This window comes from Oncorhynchus clarkii, chromosome 9 (assembly GCF_045791955.1).
Source record: "Oncorhynchus clarkii lewisi isolate Uvic-CL-2024 chromosome 9, UVic_Ocla_1.0, whole genome shotgun sequence".
Classification (NCBI taxonomy): domain Eukaryota; kingdom Metazoa; phylum Chordata; class Actinopteri; order Salmoniformes; family Salmonidae; genus Oncorhynchus; species Oncorhynchus clarkii.
Window position 1 is genome coordinate 9,791,784 of NC_092155.1, and position 22,247 is coordinate 9,814,030.

Sequence of the window (22,247 nt, forward strand, 5' to 3'; positions counted from 1 at the left end):
ACACCCTACACTCTACACTATAACTATAACACCCTACACTCTACACTATAACACCCTCCACTCTACACTATAACACCCTACACTCTACACTATAACACCCTACACTCTACACTATAACACCCTACACTCTACACTATAACACCCTCCACTCTACACTATAACACCCTCCACTCTACACTATAACACCCTACACTCTACACTATAACACCCTCCACTCTACACTATAACACCCTACACTCTACACTATAACTATAACACCCTACACTCTACACTATAACTATAACACTATAACACCCTACACTCTACACTATAACTATAACACCCTACACTCTACACTATAACACCCTACACTCTACACTATAACACCCTCCACTCTACACTATAACACCCTCCACTCTACACTATAACACCCTACACTCTACACTATAACACCCTCCACTCTACACTATAACACCCTCCACTCTACACTATAACACTCTACACTATAACACCCTACACTCTACACTATAACTATAACACCCTACACTCTACACTATAACACCCTACACTCTACACTATAACACCCTCCACTCTACACTATAACACCCTACACTCTACACTATAACACCCTCCACTCTACACTATAACTATAACACCCTCCACTCTACACTATAACACCCTCCACTCTCCACTATAACTATAACACCCTCCACTCTACACTATAACACCCTCCACTCTACACTATAACTATAACACACTCCACTCTACACTATAACACCCTCCACTCTACACTATAACACACTCCACTCTACACTATAACACCCTCCACTCTACACTATAACACCCTCCACTCTACACTATAACACCCTACACTCCACTCTACACTATAACACCCTCCACTCTACACTATAACACCCTCCACTCTCCACTATAACACCCTCCACTCTACACTATAACACCCTCCACTCTACACTATAACACCCTCCACTCTACACTATAACTATAACACTATAACACTCTACACTATAACACCCTCCACTCTACACTATAACTATAACACCCTCCACTCTACACTATAACACCCTCCACTCTCCACTATAACTATAACACCCTCCACTCTACACTATAACACCCTCCACTCTACACTATAACTATAACACACTCCACTCTACACTATAACACCCTCCACTCTACACTATAACACACTCCACTCTACACTATAACACCCTCCACTCTACACTATAACACCCTCCACTCTACACTATAACACCCTACACTCCACTCTACACTATAACACCCTCCACTCTACACTATAACACCCTCCACTCTCCACTATAACACCCTCCACTCTACACTATAACACCCTCCACTCTACACTATAACACCCTCCACTCTACACTATAACTATAACACTATAACACTCTACACTATAACACCCTCGACTCTACACTATAACTATAACACCCTCCACTCTACACTATAACACCCTCCACTCTCCACTATAACTATAACACCCTCCACTCTACACTATAACACCCTCCACTCTACACTATAACTATAACACACTCCACTCTACACTATAACACCCTCCACTCTACACTATAACACACTCCACTCTACACTATAACACCCTCCACTCTACACTATAACACCCTCCACTCTACACTATAACACCCTCCACTCTACACTATAACTATAACACTATAACACTCTACACTATAACACCCTCCACTCTACACTATAACTATAACACCCTCCACTCTACACTATAACACACTCCACTCTACACTATAACACCCTCCACTCTACACTATAACACCCTCCACTCTACACTATAACACCCTACACTCCACTCTACACTATAACACCCTACACTCTACACTATAACACCCTCCACTCTCCACTATAACACCCTCCACTCTCCACTATAACACCCTCCACTCTACACTATAACACCCTCCACTCTACACTATAACACCCTCCACTCTACACTATAACATCCTCCACTCTACACTATAACACCCTCCACTCTGCAATATAACACCCTCCACTCTACACTATAACACCCTCCACTCTACACTATAACACCCTCCACTCTACACTATAACACCCTCCACTCTACACTATAACACTCTCCACTCTACACTATAACACACTCCACTCTACACTATAACACCCTCCACTCTACACTATAACACCCTCCACTCTACACTATAACACCCTCCACTCTACACTATAACACCCTCCACTCTACACTATAACACTCTCCACTCTACACTATAACACTCTCCACTCTACACTATAACACCCTCCACTCTACACTATAACACCCTCCACTCTACACTATAACACCCTCCACTCTACACTATAACACCCTCCACTCTACACTATAACACCCTCCACTCTACACTATAACACCCTCCACTCTACACTATAACACCCTCCACTCTCCACTATAACACCCTCCACTCTCCACTATAACACCCTCCACTCTACACTATTCCACCCTCCACTCTACACTATAACACCCTCCACTCTACACTATAACACACTCCACTCTACACTATAACTATAACACCCTCCACTCTACACTATAACACCCTCCACTCTACACTATAACACCCTCCACTCTACACTATAACACACTCCACTCTACACTATAACTATAACACCCTCCACTCTACACTATAACTATAACACCCTCCACTCTACACTATAACACCCTCCACTCTACACTATAACACCCTACACTCCACTCTACACTATAACACCCTCCACTCTACACTCTACACTATAACACCCTCCACTCTACACTATAACACCCTCCACTATAACTATAACACCCTCCACTCTACACTATAACACCCTCCACTCTACACTATAACACCCTCCACTCTACTCTATAACACCCTCCACTCTACACTATAAGTATAACACCCTCCACTCTACACTATAACACCCTCCACTCTACACTATAACACACTCCACTCTACACTATAACTATAACACCCTCCACTCTACTCTATAACACCCTCCACTCTACACTATAACTATAACACCCTCCACTCTACACTATAACACCCTCCACTCTACACTATAACACCCTACACTCCACTCTACACTATAACACCCTCCACTCTACACTATAACACCCTCCACTCTACACTATAACACCCTCCACTCTACACTATAACACCCTCCACTCTACACTATAACACACTCCACTCTACACTATAACACACTCCACTATAACTATAACACACTCCACTCTACACTATAACACCCTCCACTCTCCACTCTACACTATAACACCCTCCACTCTACACTATAACTATAACACCCTCCACTCTACACTATAACACACTCCACTCTCCACTCTACACTATAACACCCTCCACTCTACACTATAACACACTCCACTCTACACTATAACACCCTCCACTCTACACTATAACACCCTCCACTCTACACTATAACACCCTCCACTCTACACTATAACTATAACACCCTCCACTCTACACTATAACACACTCCACTCTCCACTCTACACTATAACACCCTCCACTCTACACTATAACACACTCCACTCTCCACTCTACACTATAACACCCTCCACTCTACACTATAACACACTCCACTCTACACTATAACACCCTCCACTCTACACTATAACACCCTCCACTCTACACTATAACACCCTCCACTCTACACTATAACTATAACACCCTCCACTCTACACTATAACACACTCCACTCTCCACTCTACACTATAACACTCTCCACTCTACACTATAACACTCTCCACTCTACACTATAACACCCTCCACTCTACACTATAACACACTCCACTCTACACTATAACACCCTCCACTCTACGCTATAACACCCTCCACTCTCCACTCTACACTATAACACCCTCCACTCTACACTATAACTATAACACCCTCCACTCTACACTATAACACACTCCACTCTACACTATAACACCCTCCACTCTACACTATAACACCCTCCACACTCCACTCTACACTATAACACCCTCCACTCTACACTATAACACCCTCCACTCTACACTATAACTATAACACCCTCCACTCTACACTATAACACACTCCACTCTCCACTCTACACTATAACACCCTCCACTCTACACTATAACACACTCCACTCTACACTATAACACCCTCCACTCTACACTATAACACCCTCCACTCTACACTATAACACCCTCCACTCTACACTATAACTATAACACCCTCCACTCTACACTATAACACACTCCACTCTCCACTCTACACTATAACACCCTCCACTCTACACTATAACACACTCCACTCTCCACTCTACACTATAACACCCTCCACTCTACACTATAACACCCTCCACTCTACACTATAACACCCTCCACTCTACACTATAACACCCTCCACTCTACACTATAACTATAACACCCTCCACTCTACACTATAACACACTCCACTCTCCACTCTACACTATAACACTCTACACTCTACACTATAACACACTCCACTCTACACTATAACACCCTCCACTCTACGCTATAACACCCTCCACTCTCCACTCTACACTATAACACCCTCCACTCTACACTATAACACACTCCACTCTACACTATAACACCCTCCACTCTACACTATAACACCCTCCACTCTCCACTCTACACTATAACACTCTCCACTCTACACTATAACACACTCCACTCTACACTATAACACCCTCCACTCTCCACTATAACACCCTCCACTCTACACTATAACTATAACACCCTCCACTCTACACTATAACACACTCCACTCTCCACTCTACACTATAACACCCTCCACTCTACACTATAACACCCTCCACTCTACACTATAACTATAACACACTCCACTCTACACTATAACACCCTCCACTCTACACTATAACACACTCCACTCTACACTATAACACCCTCCACTCTACACTATAACACCCTCCACTCTACACTATAACACCCTACACTCCACTCTACACTATAACACCCTCCACTCTACACTATAACACCCTCCACTCTACACTATAACAACCTCCACTCTCCACTATAACACCCTCCACTCTACACTATAACACCCTCCACTCTACACTATAACACCCTCCACTCTACACTATAACACCCTCCACTCTACACTATAACACCCTCCACTCTACACTATAACACCCTCCACTCTACACTATAACACCCTCCACTCTACACTATAACACCCTCCACTCTACACTATAACACCCTCCACTCTACACTATAACACCCTCCACTCTCCACTCTACACTATAACACCCTCCACTCTACACTATAACTATAACACCCTCCACTCTACACTATAACACTCTCCACTCTACACTATAACACACTCCACTCTACACTATAACACCCTCCACTCTACACTATAACACCCTCCACTCTACACTATAACACCCTCCACTCTACACTATAACACTCTCCACTCTACACTATAACACACCCCACTCTCCACTATAACACCCTCCACTCTCCACTATAACACCCTCCACTCTACACTATAACACCCTCCACTCTCCCCTACAACACCCTCCACTCTCCACTATAACACCCTCCACTCTACACTATAACACACTCCACTCTACACTATAACACCCTCCACTCTACACTATAACACCCTCCACTCTACACTATAACACCCTACACTCCACTCTACACTATAACACCCTCCACTCTACACTATAACACCCTCCACTCTACACTATAACATCCTCCACTCTCCACTATAACACCCTTCACTCTCCACTATAACACCCTCCACTCTACACTATAACACCCTCCACTCTACACAATAACACCCTCCACTCTACACTATAACACCCTCCACTCTACACTATAACACCCTCCACTCTACACTATAACACCCTCCACTCTCCACTCTACACTATAACACCCTCCACTCTACACTATAACTATAACACCCTCCACTCTACACTATAACACCCTCCACTCTACACTATAACACTCTCCACTCTACACTATAACACTCTCCACTCTACACTATAACACCCTCCACTCTACACTATAACACCCTCCACTCTACACTATAACACCCTCCACTCTACACTATAACACTCTCCACTCTACACTACAACACCCTCCACTCTCCACTATAACACCCTCCACTCTCCACTATTCCACCCTCCACTCTACACTATAACACCCTCCACTCTACACTATAACACCCTCCACTCTACACTATAACACCCTCCACTCTACACTATAACACCCTCCACTCTCCACTATAACACCCTCCACTCTACACTATAACACCCTCCACTCTACACTATAACACACTCCACTCTCCACTATAACACCCTCCACTCTACACTATAACACCCTCCACTCTCCACTACAACACCCTCCACTCTCCACTATAACACCCTCCACTCTCCACTATAACACCCTCCACTCTACACTATAACACCCTCCACTCTACACTATAACACCCTCCACTCTACACTATAACACCCTCCACTCTACACTATAACTATAGCACCCTCCACTCTACTCTATAACACCCTCCACTCTACACTATAACTATAACACCCTCCACTCTACACTATAACACCCTCCACTCTACACTATAACACACTCCACTCTACACTATAACTATAACACCCTCCACTCTACTCTATAACACCCTCCACTCTACACTATAACTATAACACCCTCCACACTACACTATAACACCCTCCACTCTACACTATAACACCCTACACTCCACTCTACACTATAACACCCTCTACTCTACACTATAACACACTCCACTCTACACTATAACACCCTCCACTCTACACTATAACACCCTCCACTCTCCACTCTACACTATAACACCCTCCACTCTACACTATAACTATAACACCCTCCACTCTACACTATAACACACTCCACTCTCCACTCTACACTATAACACCCTCCACTCTACACTATAACACACTCCACTCTACACTATAACACCCTCCACTCTACACTATAACACCCTCCACTCTCCACTCTACACTATAACACTCTCCACTCTACACTATAACACACTCCACTCTACACTATAACTATAACACCCTCCACTCTCCACTATAACACCCTCCACTCTACACTATAACTATAACACCCTCCACTCTACACTATAACACACTCCACTCTCCACTCTACACTATAACACCCTCCACTCTACACTATAACACCCTCCACTCTACACTATAACACCCTCCACTCTCCACTCTACACTATAACACACTCCACTCTACACTATAACACACTCCACTCTACACTATAACTATAACACCCTCCACTCTACACTATAACACCCTCCACTCTACACTATAACACCCTCCACTCTACACTATAACACCCTCCACTCTACACTATAACACCCTCCACTCTACACTATAACACCCTCCACTCTACACTATAACACCCTCCACTCTACACTATAACACCCTCCACTCTACACTATAACACCCTCCACTCTACACTATAACACCCTCCACTCTACACTATAACACCCTCCACTCTACACTATAACACTCTCCACTCTACACTATAACACACTCCACTCTACACTATAACACCCTCCACTCTACACTATAACACTCTCCACTCTACACTATAACACCCTCCACTCTACACTATAACACCCTCCACTCTACACTATAACACTCTCCACTCTACACTATAACACTCTCCACTCTACACTATAACACCCTCCACTCTACACTATAACACCCTCCACTCTACACTATAACACCCTCCACTCTACACTATAACACTCTCCACTCTACACTATAACACTCTCCACTCTACACTATAACACCCTCCACTCTACACTATAACACCCTCCACTCTACACTATAACACTCTCCACTCTACACTATAACACTCTCCACTCTACACTATAACACTCTCCACTCTACACTATAACACCCTCCACTCTACACTATAACACCCTCCACTCTACACTATAACACACTCCACTCTACACTATAACACCCTCCACTCTACACTATAACACCCTCCACTCTACACTATAACACCCTCCACTCTACACTATAACACCCTCCACTCTACACTATAACACTCTCCACTCTACACTATAACACTCTCCACTCTACACTATAACACCCTCCACTCTACACTATAACACCCTCCACTCTACACTATAACACTCTCCACTCTACACTATAACACACTCCACTCTACACTATAACACCCTCCACTCTACACTATAACACCCTCCACTCTACACTATAACACTCTCCACTCTACACTATAACACCCTCCACTCTACACTATAACACCCTCCACTCTACACTATAACACTCTCCACTCTACACTATAACACCCTCCACTCTACACTATAACACCCTCCACTCTACACTATAACACTCTCCACTCTACACTATAACACTCTCCACTCTACACTATAACACCCTCCACTCTACACTATAACACCCTCCACTCTACACTATAACACCCTCCACTCTACACTATAACACCCTCCACTCTACACTATAACACCCTCCACTCTACACTATAACACTCTCCACTCTACACTATAACACTCTCCACTCTACACTATAACACACTCCACTCTACACTATAACACCCTCCACTCTACACTATAACACTCTCCACTCTACACTATAACACTCTCCACTCTACACTATAACACACTCCACTCTACACTATAACACTCTCCACTCTACACTATAACACCCTCCACTCTACACTATAACACTCTCCACTCTACACTATAACACACTCCACTCTACACTATAACACTCTCCACTCTACACTATAACACTCTCCACTCTCCACTATAACACCCTACACTCTACACTATAACACCCTCCACTCTACACTATAACACCCTCCACTCTACACTATAACACTCTCCACTCTACACTATAACACTCTCCACTCTACACTATAACACCCTCCACTCTACACTATAACACCCTCCACTCTACACTATAACACCCTCCACTCTACACTATAACACTCTCCACTCTACACTATAACACTCTCCACTCTACACTATAACACACTCCACTCTACACTATAACACACTCCACTCTACACTATAACACTCGCCACTCTACACTCTCCACTCTCCACTATAACACCCTACACTCTACACTATAACACCCTCCACTCTACACTATAACACTCTCCACTCTACACTATAACACTCTCCACTCTACACTATAACACACTCCACTCTACACTATAACACTCTCCACTCTACACTATAACACTCTCCACTCTCCACTATAACACCCTACACTCTACACTATAACACCCTCCACTCTACACTATAACACCCTCCACTCTACACTATAACACTCTCCACTCTACACTATAACACTCTCCACTCTACACTATAACACCCTCCACTCTACACTATAACACTCTCCACTCTACACTATAACACTCTCCACTCTACACTATAACACACTCCACTCTACACTATAACACCCTCCACTCTACACTATAACACCCTCCACTCTACACTATAACACTCTCCACTCTACACTATAACACTCTCTACTCTACACTATAACACTCTACACTATAACACCCTCCACTCTACACTATAACACTCTCCACTCTACACTATAACACTCTCCACTCTACACTATAACACTCTACACTATAACACACTCCACTCTCCACTCTACACTATAACACTCTACACTATAACACACTCCACTCTCCACTCTACACTATAACACTCTCCACTCTACACTATAACACTCTACACTATAACACACTCCACTCTCCACTCTACACTATAACACTCTCCACTCTACACTATAACACCCTCCACTCTACACTATAACACCCTCCACTCTACACTATAACACTCTCCACTCTACACTATAACTTTCTCCACTCTACACTATAACACTCTCCACTCTACACTATAACACACTCCACTCTACACTATAACACTCTCCACTCTACACTATAACACTCTCCACTATAACACCCTACACTCTACACTATAACACCCTCCACTCTACACTATAACACCCTCCACTCTACACTATAACACCCTCCACTCTACACTATAACACTCTCCACTCTACACTATAACACTCTCCACTCTACACTATAACACTCTCCACTCTACACTATAACACCCTCCACTCTACACTATAACACCCTCCACTCTACACTATAACACCCTCCACTCTACACTATAACACCCTCCACTCTACACTATAACACTCTCCACTCTACACTATAACACCAGTTTGTTAAAAAGGTAAATGTGAGTCTCTTTTTGTTGGGATAAATGCAGCTGCAGAAAGTGGAAAACACACACATGATTTATTTTAAAAGGACACAGGTTTGAGGAAGTCCATGTCCCCCCCCTCTCTCTCTCTCTCTCTCTCTCTCTCTATCAGTTCATTTGCATAATTTCCATTCAGTATTAGCGGTTGATGCTTGTACCGTTGCCTTATTTGGTGCTGCTGGCTCGTTCATTTAGTATCGTCATGTCAACACAACATACCAGGATACTGCATGCAGAAACACCAAATTATACCTAAAGATTACCTACAGATTACCTAAAGATTACCTACAGATTATACCTAAAGATTACCTACAGATTATACCTAAAGATTACCTACAGATTATACCTACAGATTATACCTACAGATTACCTACAGATTATACCTACAGATTACCTACAGATTACCTACAGATTATACCTAAAGATTACCTACAGATTATACCTACAGATTACCTACAGATTATACCTACAGATTATACCTACAGATTACCTACAGATTATACCTACAGATTATACCTAAAGATTACCTACAGATTATACCTATAGATTATACAGTAGGCTATATGCACCAATGCTATATAATACAGGTATTACATTATAATTTAAGTTTTTCATTTTTATACAGTTACAGTGATCTGATCTCACGTGTGTGTGTGTGTGTGTGTGTGTGTGTGTGTGTGTGTGTGTGTGTGTGTGTGTGTGCGCGCGCGCGAAGAAGGGATACACAGCTGCAGATAGCAGGCAGGAGGAAGCAGAGGCTCCTGGGTAATTATCCCACACACTTCCTGTCCCCTGGTTTCTGTCTCAGCGGCAGTTATATTGACATTTGAGTCATTTAGCAGACGTTCTACCCAGAGCCACTTGCAGGAGCATTCGGAAAGTATTCAAACCTTTTGCTATGAGACTCAAAATTGAGCTCCGGTGCATCCTGTTTCCATTGATCATCCTTGAGATGTTTCTACAAATTGATTGGAGTCCAACTGTGGTAAATTCAATTGATTGGACATGATTTGTAAAGCCATGAGGTCGAAGGAATTATCTGTAGAGCTCTGAGACAGGATTGTGTCGAGGCACAGATCTGGGGAAGGGTACTAAAATATTTCTACAGCATTGAAGGTCCCCAAGAACACAGTGAGCCTCCCGGGTGGCGCAGTGGTTAAGGGCGCTGTACTGCAGCGCCAGCTGTGCCATCAGAGTCCCTGGGTTCGCGCCCAGGGTCTGTCGTAACCGGCCGCGACTGGGAGGTCCGTGGGGCGACGCACAATTGGCCTAGCGTCGTCCGGGTTAGGGAGGGCTTGGTCGGTAGGGATGTCCTTGTCTCATCGCGCACCAGCGACTCCTGTTGCGAGCCGGGCGCAGTGCGCGCTAACCAAGGTTGCCAGGTGCACGGTGTAGCCTCCGACACATTGGTGCGGCTGGCTTCCGGGTTGGAGGCGCGCTGTGTTAAGAAGCAGTGCGGCTGGTTGGGTTGTGTATCGGAGGACGCATGACTTTCAACCTTCGTCTCTCCCGAGCCCGTACGGGAGTTGTAGCGATGAGACAAGATAGTAGCTACTACAACAATTGGATACCACGAAATTAAATGGAAGAAGTTTGGAACCACTAAGACTCTTCCTAGAGCTGGCCGCCCGGCCAAACTTAGCAATCGGGGTCAGGGAGCTCCAGAGTTCCTCTGTGGAGATGGGAGAACCTTCCAGAAGGACAACCATCTCTGCAGCACTCCACCAATCAGGCCTTTATGGTAGAGTGGCCAGACGGAAGCCACTCCTCAGTAAAAGGCGCATGACAGCCTGCTTGGAGCTTGCCAAAAGGCACCTAAAGACTTTCAGACCCTGAGAAACAAGATTCTCTGGTCTGATGAAACCAAGATTGAACTCTTTGGCCTGAATGCCAAGTCTGGAGGACACTTGGCACCATCCCTACGGTGAAGCAGAGCCCAGACTTGAACCTGTGCAGTGTTGCTCCCCATCCAACCTGACAGAGCTTGAGAGGATCTGCAGAGAAGAATGGGAGAAACTCACCAAATACAGGTGTGCTAAGTTTGTAATGTCATACCCAAGAAGACTTGAGGCTGTAATCGCTGCCAAAGGTGCTTCAACAAAGTACTGAGTAAAGGGTCTGAATACTTATGTAAATGTGATATTTCAGTTTTTATTTGTAATAAATTTGCTGAAAATATCCAAACCTGTTTTTGCTTTGTCATTATGGGGTACTGTGATGTCATTATGGGGTATTGTGATGTCATTGCGGGGTATTGTGTGTAGATTGATTAAATTGTTTTTTTTTTTCCTCATCAATTTTAGAATAAGGCTTAAACGTAACAAAATGTGGGAAAAGTCAAGGGGTCTGAAAACTTTCAGAATACACTGTACATTACTGCATTCATTTTAAGATTGTTATGTGAGACAACACTGTGTTAGTGTGTATGTCTATGTGTGAGTGTGGGTGTGTCTATGTGTGTCTGTGTGAGTGTGTGTGGTTGTGAGTGTGTCTGTGTGTGTGTGTCTCTGTGTACTCTCCATCACTGATGTAATTTAGGCCCGAACATATTCACTTTGACCCCTCTTTCCCCCCTCTATCTCTCTTTCTCTCTCCTCTTCTTCCCTCCCTCTCTCATCTCCTCCCTCGATCTCCTCCCTCGACCTCTTCCCCCTCTCTCCTTCTGTCTTCCCTCTCTCTCTCTTCCTCTTCTCCCTCTTCCTCCCTCCCTCTTCCCCCTCTCTTCCCCCTCTCTCTCCTTCTCTGTCTTCCCCTTCTCTCTCTGTCTTCCCCCTCTCTCTCTCTCTTCCTCCTCTCCCTCCCTCTCTCTCTTCCCCCTCTCCCTCTCTCTCTTCCCCCTCTCCCTCTCTCTCTTCTCCCTCTCTCTCTTCCCCCTCTCACTCTCTCTCTTCCCCCTCTCCCTCTCTGTCTTCCCCCTCTCACTTCCCCCTCTCCCTCTCTGTCTTTCCCCTCTCACTTCCTCCTCTCCCTCTCTCTCTTCCTCCCTCCCTCTTCCCCCTCTCCCTCTCTGTCTTCCCCCTCTCTCTGTCTTCCCCCTCTCTCTGTCTTCCCCCTCTCTCTGTCTTCCCCCTCTCTCTGTCTTCCCCCTCTCTCTGTCTTCCCCCTCTCTCTCTCTTCCCCCTCTCTCTCTCTTCCCCCTCTCTCTCTCTTCCTCCTCTCTCTCTCTTCCTCCTCTCCCTCTTCCCCCTCTCCCTCTCTCTCTTCCCCCTCTCTCTCTCTTCCTCCTCTCTCTCTCTCTTCCTCTCTCTCTCTCTCTCTCTCTCTCTCTCTCTCTGTCAGGCTTATGCCTTAGAGTTGATGTGTTATTTGCATGGCGTGAGCAGTGACATTTGATCATGTAAAGAGCTTGAGTCTGTCTATAGAAAGGTCATGCCTCTGTCAGACCGTTCTCTCACACATCCATTCCTGTTTGTTAAGAGTCTAAACATTAGCTCAATATTTTGTAAATAAGGCAATGAGATTATGACATAGGGCCACCTAATTTGTTTACACTCTAGGCAGAATGTAAACACACACACACACACACACTCCTAGTTAGTCACCTCCTGTGTTTACTGAGGACACACTGTGTGTCTCTGAACAGGAAGGGACTCCGTGATGTTAGCTGGTACTTCCTCTTGTTATAGATAGCCCAATTGGAGGTTCCATTCTCTGAATAGGTCTTCAACCACCTGTTTGAGAGACTGTGTGTGTGTATGACTGATTAGACTTTCTCTTAGGGACTTGAGTACAGGCCTCTAAACGTTCCTACTTCCTGTATACCACTTCCTGTATACCACTTAGGCCTTCTGCAGATTTCCCCTATTTCCCCTCAAGGGTTGTTCTGTGTTCTCATATAGATCACTAGTGTCCTAGTGTCCTCGTGTCCTAGTGTCCTAGTGATCTAGTGTCCTCGTGTCCTCGTGTCCTAGTGATCTAGATAGAATTAACTATAGTAATTTTAGAACACATTCATTTGGTTAGTACTGACTGTGGTTACCAAACAGTTTTACTCTCCTAAAAGCTGTTTCCATTTTAGTAGTTGGATTGAATAACTGATCATTTGTAACATCAGTCTTTCTCCCTCTCGTCTCTCTCCCTCCATCAGAAATGGAAGAAGAACTGGTTTGTCCTCTACCCAGCCAGTCAAAACGGCATCGCTCGCTTAGAGTTTTTTGACTGCTCAGGGGGCGGGGCCAGCGACAAACCCAACACCAAGAAACTAGACAAGAAGGTAGGTTCAAATCCTTGGTCGGACGTAGGGCTGGGCGATATATCGAATAATTTGATTCATTTCAATTTATGGTTTTGCGCGATATTCCAAATGCCTGTATCGCAAGAATCAAGGTTTTGTTACTTTTTGTTTTTCTGAGCGATTATGTCCGCTTGTTCTCATGTTGTCTTTTTGGTCGTCTCCTTCTGTCCCATTTACACCAGAGATCTGAATATAATGAAGAGATGCACGTCTCCGTCCTAACAATGAGAGTCATTGTCCCAAAGGCAGGAAGGCAGGCGACAAGTTTAGGTCCAATATAAGCCCATAGAAACACATTGGTCATATTTTGGACAGATTTAGGTGAGAGGTTTGCTTCGCCTCTTCCTCTATGGTTTACACACACACACACACACACACACACACACACACACACACCAAGCCTCTCACGCCAACAAAGTTGGGGAGAGGGGAAAGGGGATACCTAGACAGTGTTGAGGAGAGGGGAAAGGGGATACCTAGTCAGTGTTGAGGAGAGGGGAAAGGGGATACCTAGTCAGTGTTGAGGAGAGGGGAAAGGGGATACCTAGACAGTGTTGAGGGGAAAGGGGATACCTAGACAGTGTTGAGGGGAAAGGGGATACCTAGACAGTGTTGAGGAGAGGGGAAAGGGGATACCTAGACAGTGTTGAGGAGAGGGGAAAGGGGATACCTAGACAGTGTTGAGGAGAGGGGAATGGGGATACCTAGACAGTGTTGGGGAAAGGGGATACCTAGACAGTGTTGAGGAAAGGGGATACCTAGACAGTGTTGAGGAGAGGGGAAAGGGGATACCTAGACAGTGTTGAGGAGAGGGGAATGGGGATACCTAGACAGTGTTGAGGAGAGGGGAAAGGGGATACCTAGACAGTGTTGAGGAGAGGGGAAAGGGGATACCTAGACAGTGTTGAGGAGAGGGGAAAGGGGATACCTAGACAGTGTTGGGGAAAGGGGATACCTAGTCAGTGTTGAGGAGAGGGGAAAGGGGATACCTAGTCAGTGTTGAGGAGAGGGGAAAGGGGATACCTAGTCAGTGTTGAGGAGAGGGGAAAGGGGATACCTAGACAGTGTTGAGGGGAAAGGGGATACCTAGACAGTGTTGAGGGGAAAGGGGATACCTAGTCAGTGTTGAGGGGAAAGGGGATACCTAGTCAGTGTTGAGGGGAAAGGGGAGACCTAGACAGTGTTGAGGGGAAAGGGGATACCTAGTCAGTGTTGAGGGGAAAGGGGATACCTAGTCAGTGTTGAGGGGAAAGGGGATAGGGGATACCTAGACAGTGTTGAGGAGAGGGGAATGGGGATACCTAGACGGTGTTGAGGAGAGGAGAATGGGGACACATAGACAGTGTTGAGGAGAGGGGAATGGGGATACCTAGTCAGTGTGGAGAATAGGGGATCACATCAACTCGCTATTTGCATTCAAGGTTTGGTCCAACAGAATGGGTCATACGGACACCAAAACACATGGAGACATTATTTCACTGTAATAGAGGAGAAGATAACAATACGAACAATACTCTTTTTATGTCTCAACTACTCCAATTGAGACAGACACTAAAAAACAGACACTAGTAGACAGACACTAGTAAACAGCCACTAGTAGACAGACACTAGTAGACAGCCACTAGTAGACAGACACTAGTAGACAGACACTAGTAACAGACACTAGTAGACAGACACTAGTAACAGACACTAGTAGACAGACACTAGTAGACAGACACTAGTAAACAGACACTAGTAGACAGACACTAGTAGACAGACACTAGTAAACAGACACTAGTAACAGACACTAGTAGACAGACACTAGACAGACACTAGTAGACAGACACTAGACAGACACTAGTAGACAGACACTAGTAGACAGACACTAGTAGACAGACACTAGTAGACAGACACTAGTAGACAGACACTAGTAGACAGACACTAGTAAAACGAGAGTATCAATGAACATTGATTCAGGATAATGAATGCTCAGTTTGTAGCGGGCGGCATTGGGGTAACCACGTTCCGCTAGCAGCATTTCAGTCCAACACTGTTGTACTAGCTGTCTAGTCTGTGTTTTATACACGTGAAATAAGCATAATACACAATTATATAACCTGTTCTCATGCTGAGAAATAAGGTTGGCCACTTGATTTCAACATCTGAACCAAGTGGACGGGCTTGCCTGCTGTTAAAACAGTTGGAGACGGACAGAATGGGGTGTTCATAATAATTAGACTGTTCAACCTCGTTAGCTAGCAAATAGATCCAAGTTGCCTAAACTTAAAATATAAACATGAGCTACTCACTAGCACGTGGGCTTGTGCTTGACAGATTGTTTTAAGAGAACTGTGTTAATGTTCTATAATGGCTGCTACTAGAAGTTGGTCATTATTAGTGAATGTGCATTTTGCATGGTTCTGGTTACATCTGTAACAAAAAAGGCATTTTTATAAAACAGACTTGAAAGCCAAATCAGTGATTATTGCAAAAAAAACACAAAAAAAACAGGTACAACTACTTTGATAAAATAATTATGATTGTGGAAGGCTTATATTTAGCCTAGGTTTATCTTCACAAGCCCTGAATTCATAAGATTATTGCTGACTGATTGAAATGCAGTGTATTGGGCCTTTAATTATACAACGTTTATTTAGATATATGTCTTGAATCACCCTTAAGTTTGAAAAACTGTAGATATGATTTTTAGGCCATATCTCCCAGGCCTAGTTGTTGGTTCAAATCCCCGGATCGATGGGAAAATGTGGTAGGGGGGGGAGGGGCTTGAGGGGTTGGGTTGAAAGTTCAAAAATAAGAATGAATTTTTCTGTCCCAAGACAATATAAAATGAATAATCATCTCTATCTCTCTCTCCCCTCTACTGCTCTGTCCCTCTCTCTCCTCCTCAGGTTATCCGTCTATCAGATTGTATCTCTATCCTCCCTGCCCTCACTGAAGCCTGTCCCAAAGACAATATGTCCGCCTTTTGTGTGGAAACCAACGACAAGACTCATGTGCTCGCCGCAGAGAGAAGCGTCAGCACAGAGTGGGTGGAGAAGATGTGTGAGATCGCCTTTGGGGTAAAGTGAAGAAACACCTCTCTATCTCTCTCTCTCTCTCCCTCATTCTTTCTCTCTGTCTTTCTCTCCCTCTGTCTCGCTCCCTCTGTCTCGCTCCCTCTGTCTCGCTCCCTCTGTTTCTGTGCTATGTGGGTTTTCAGTACCAGATACTGAGGGAACTTCCTTAGGTCTTCTAGCTGTCTAGCCTTCTAGCCGTTTAGCCTTCTAGCCGTTTAGCCTTCTAGCCGTTTAGCCTTCTAGCCGTTTAGCCTTCTAGCCGTTTAGCCTTCTAGCTGTCTAGCCGTTTAGCCTTCTAACCGTTTAGCCTTCTAGCTGTCTAGCCATTTAGCCTTCTAGCCGTTTAGCCTTCTAGCCGTTTAGCCTTCTAGCCATTTAGCCTTCTAGCCGTCTAGCCTTCTAGCCGTCTAGCCTTTTAGCTGTCTAGTCTTTTAGCTGTCTAGCCGTCTAGCCTTCTAGCCGTTTAGCCATCTAGCTGTCTAGCCTTTTAACATTCTAGCATTCTAATCTTCTAGCCTTTTAGTCGTCTAGCCTTCTAATCTTCTAGTCATCTAGCCTGCTGGCATTTACATTTTCTAGCCGTCTAGCCTTTTAGTCTTCTAGCCTTTTAGTCTTCTAGCCTTTTAGTCTTCTAGCCTTTTAGTCTTCTAGCCTTTTAGTCTTCTAGCCATCTAGCCTTTTAGTCTTCTAGCCTTCTAGCCGTCTAGCCTTCTAATCTTCTAGCCGTCTAGCCTTTTAAATGTCTAGCCTTCTAGCCTTTTAATCTTCTAGCCGTCTAGCCTTTTAAATGTCTAGCCTTCTAGCCTTTTAATCTTCTAGCCGTTTAGCCTTCTAGCATTGTAATGCTTCCAGCCCTTTGAGTATAGGGTGTAGGCTGGATATCAGTTAGAGATGTTCACCTGCACTGACAAGGAGAAAAGGGAAGATACTCTTCAGACAGCGTGGGAGTTTAGATTTGCTCACTCCGTGTTTCTCTCTCCACCCTCCTTCTCGCCCTCCCTCTGTCTCTCTCTCCCTCCCTCTGTCTCTCTCCCTCCCTCTGTCTCTCTCTTTCTCCCTCTGTCTCTCTCTGTAAGGTTGTAAAATGTGTGGAAAAGTACGATTCTTATGTGAGTCTGAATTATAGCAATAACTGAATCAATTAATAATTTCTCTATCCCACCTCTCTCTCTCCACCCTCCCTCTCGCCCTCTCTCTTTCTCCCCCGCACTCTTTTCTCTCCCTCTCCCTCTCCCTCTCTCTCTCTCTCTCTCTCTCTCAGGGGGTTAGTGGTAGCAGCAGTAGCGTGTCTGACTCTAACGGAAAGACTAATCTACAGATGGCTGAGAATCTCATCTATTCCAGCCGAGAAGAGGGTAAATACACACACACACGCACACACACACAGCCACTAATACCCCGTGAGTTTTGTGAGTGCATTGAGCCTGTAAAAAAAAAAAAACTTCTTCCACAAACAGTGGTTATGGACTAATCATTTCTTAGCAACGTTCATATCAACAAGACTCTGTGGAGACCAGATTAGCTTTCTTAATCAAATCACCCTCAGTGTCCCAAATGGTCAACACAGCCCCTCCCTTTCACAGACATTGGACAGTGAGAGTCTGTCTGTTGACATATATTTATACGGAGAAGCTGGGGGAAGGTACAGCATTTCAAGGTTTTATTATTATTAATTAGACTGTCTTGTAAATGTTCCCAGCTAAAAGCTGAATTGCAGTATACAGACAAAAAAAACAAAGAAGAAGAAACATGGAGAATGGAAGTCTTAAAGTTCTGTTGAGAGGGGGAAAAGCAGGGTTGTACAGCGTTCCTCGCTATGGTGATGCAACAAACTGTCACTTTCTGTTAAAGGCTGACTGACAAACGAAAAGGCCAAGGGTTAAAAAAAGAACACACATTTTAAACCACAAGACCTGCCGTTTTATTTGAATCTAGAATGGTTTAATTCTACTTCCAACTTCCCTTTCAATTTAAATTGCTAAACAGATTGTGAAAATAGTATGGAAGGCAAGTCTCCCGAACGACACTCCTGCTTTCTCAGTCTGTGTTCTTTGTAGATTAGTCCCTGGCATTGGGTTCATCACTGTCTCTAGAGGAAAGTGGAGACTACTGGAGAAAACAACTGGAGAAAACACACTCTCTCTCTCTCTGTCCCTCTCTCTCTCGCTGTCTCTCTCTCTCTCTGTCTCTCTCTCTCTCTCTCTCTCTGTCCCTCTCTCCTCTCTCTCTGTCCCTCTCTCTCTCTCTCTCTCGCTGTCTCTCTCTGTCCCTCTCTCTCTGTCCCTCTCTCTCTCTCTCTCTCGCTGTCTCTCTCTGTCCCTCTCTCTCTGTCTCTCTCTCTCTCTCTCTCTGTCCCTCTCTCCTCTCTCTCTGTCCCTCTCTCTCTCGCTGTCTCTCTCTCTCTCTCTGTCTCTCTCTCTCTCTGTCCCTCTCTCCTCTCTCTCTGTCCCTCTCTCTCTCTCTCTCTCTCTCTGTCCCTCTCTCCTCTCTCTCTGTCCCTCTCTCTCTCTGTGTCTCTCTGTCCCTCTCTCTCTGTCCCTCTCTCCTCTCTCTCTGTCCCTCTCTCTGTGTCTCTCTGTCCCTCTCTCTCTCGCTGTCTCTCTCTCTCTCTGTCCCTCTCTCTCTCTCGCTGTCTCTCTCTGTCCCTCTCTCTCTGTCCCTCTCTCTCTCTCTCTCTCTCTGTGTCTCTCGCTCTCTCCCTCTCTGTGTCTCTCTCTCTCTCTCTGAATCTCTCTCTCTCTGTCCCCCTCTCTCTCTCTCTGTCTCTCTCTCTCTGTCCCTCTCTCTCTCTGTCCCTCTCTCTCTCTGTCTCTCTCTCTCTGTCCCTCTCTCTCTCTCTCTCAAATGAAGGTTTGATTTATGGTTTTGTCCCTTACCTCTCTCTCTCTCCCCCTCTACAGTGAATGAGTTCTGGGTAAGTGTGCAGAGGACCGAGGCCTCAGAGCGTTGTGGTCTGTTGGGAACCTACTGGCTGAAGGCTGACAATGACAGTCTTATACTGAAGGAGTCCAGGACCAAGAGCAGTCTACTGATCTGGCCCTACAAACTACTGAGGAGATATGGACGAGACAAGGTGGGTTTATATATACACACACACACCAGCTTTTTCCGTTAGGAAAATGTGTCGCCCGACAACGTGACTAGGAAGATTTTAATTTCCCAGTCATTTGAGAAATGCACCAGACCCATATACATTGGGTGAGTAACCTATTAGGGTGTCCCAACCACGGTGCTCAGAATGACAGAAATCACATGTAGATTATGGTAATTCATATTAACAGAACATACAACTCCTGTAATGGAGCAGCCAATAAAACGTCATTTTCAAACATTTGCCAAAATACAATTTGTGGGAAATCACCATTCTAAACTTAGCACCTGATGCCAGCATTATATGACAGAGATGAACATCTCCTTTAGAAACGTAGAAAGACGATGAATCTGAAGATGCAACAACTAGGATCGGTCGCAAATATGACTAAGATTGTGCTTTTGGCTTCTGGACAATGAATGAAAGAAAGTTCAAGTGAAAAACCAATGTAACAGAAGACAAATGGCGTATGAGGAAGTCCTTTCACAGGCAGCGCGTGACAAAACAACTAGCTGATTATCGAGTTGCTGCTGTCAGTGAAAAACATATTGAATATGTGTGAAGATAATGTGCCTTGAGTATCATTTTAAAATGTTGAGGAGGAGTCCGTGGTGAAGATAGCCTATAGCCGTGTCCCTCTCCAGAATCCACTCAGCTGTCTCCTGCTAATTTTTGAACATTCATTGTTTCCTTTAGGAGTCTGTATTTGTATTTGGGCCCAAAAAGGTGCCACTGTTTTTGTTGTTGCACTGAAACATGTAGTTAATCCCAGATAGGAGGAAATGCAGGTTTTAACTAATTAAACAACACAGATGAGGATGATCTACATGATCAAGTCTCTGTGTGTGAAATAAAAAGTGGTTGACGTGAACCTGACTCACAGCTAAAACATGTAAAGAAAGCAATCCAATGTTATTTGTTGCCGAGACTTTACTGCAAATGACACTCATGTCTTGAGAAAAAAACAATACACTACTATTGCAGTTAGCCATGACAGCCTTTATAACAGAATGCTTGTTACCATGACAGCCTTTATAATAGAATGCTTGTTACCATGACAGCCTTTATAACAGAACGCTTGTTACCATGACAGCCATTATAACAGAATGCTTGTTACCATGACAGCCTTTATAACAGAATGCTTGTTACCATGACAGCCTTTATAACAGAATGCTTGTTACCATGACAGCCGTTATAACAGAATGCTTGTTACCATGACAGCCTTTATAACAGAATGCTTGTTACCATGACAGCCTTTATAATAGAATGCTTGTTACCATGACAGCCGTTATAACAGAATGCTTGTTACCATGACAGCCTTTATAACAGAATGCTTGTTACATGACAGCCTTTATAACAGAATGCCTGTTACCATGACAGCCGTTATAACAGAATGCCTGTTACCATGACAGCCTTTATAACAGAATGCTTGTTACCATGACAGCCTTTATAACAGAATGATTGTTACCATGACAGCCTTTATAACAGAATGCTTGTTACCATGACAGCCTTTATAACAGAATGCTTGT

General features: G+C 44.4%; 1 protein-coding gene across 2 annotated transcripts in view; it reads left to right on the forward strand.

Moving 5' to 3' along the window:
• The window catches only part of LOC139415871 (docking protein 1b), a 37,151-nt gene that overhangs the window by 7,507 nt on the left and 7,397 nt on the right, over window positions 1-22,247 (forward strand). The window contains exons 2-5 of one of the 2 annotated variants that reach the window (XM_071164000.1): window positions 14,425-14,550; window positions 17,460-17,630; window positions 18,889-18,982; window positions 20,528-20,700. In XM_071164000.1, the coding sequence (XP_071020101.1) occupies window positions 14,425-14,550; window positions 17,460-17,630; window positions 18,889-18,982; window positions 20,528-20,700 (564 nt within the window). Of the gene's footprint in view, window positions 1-14,424; window positions 14,551-14,779; window positions 14,893-17,459; window positions 17,631-18,888; window positions 18,983-20,527; window positions 20,701-22,247 lie in introns of those variants that run through there. The other variant, XM_071164001.1, reaches the window with a different exon arrangement.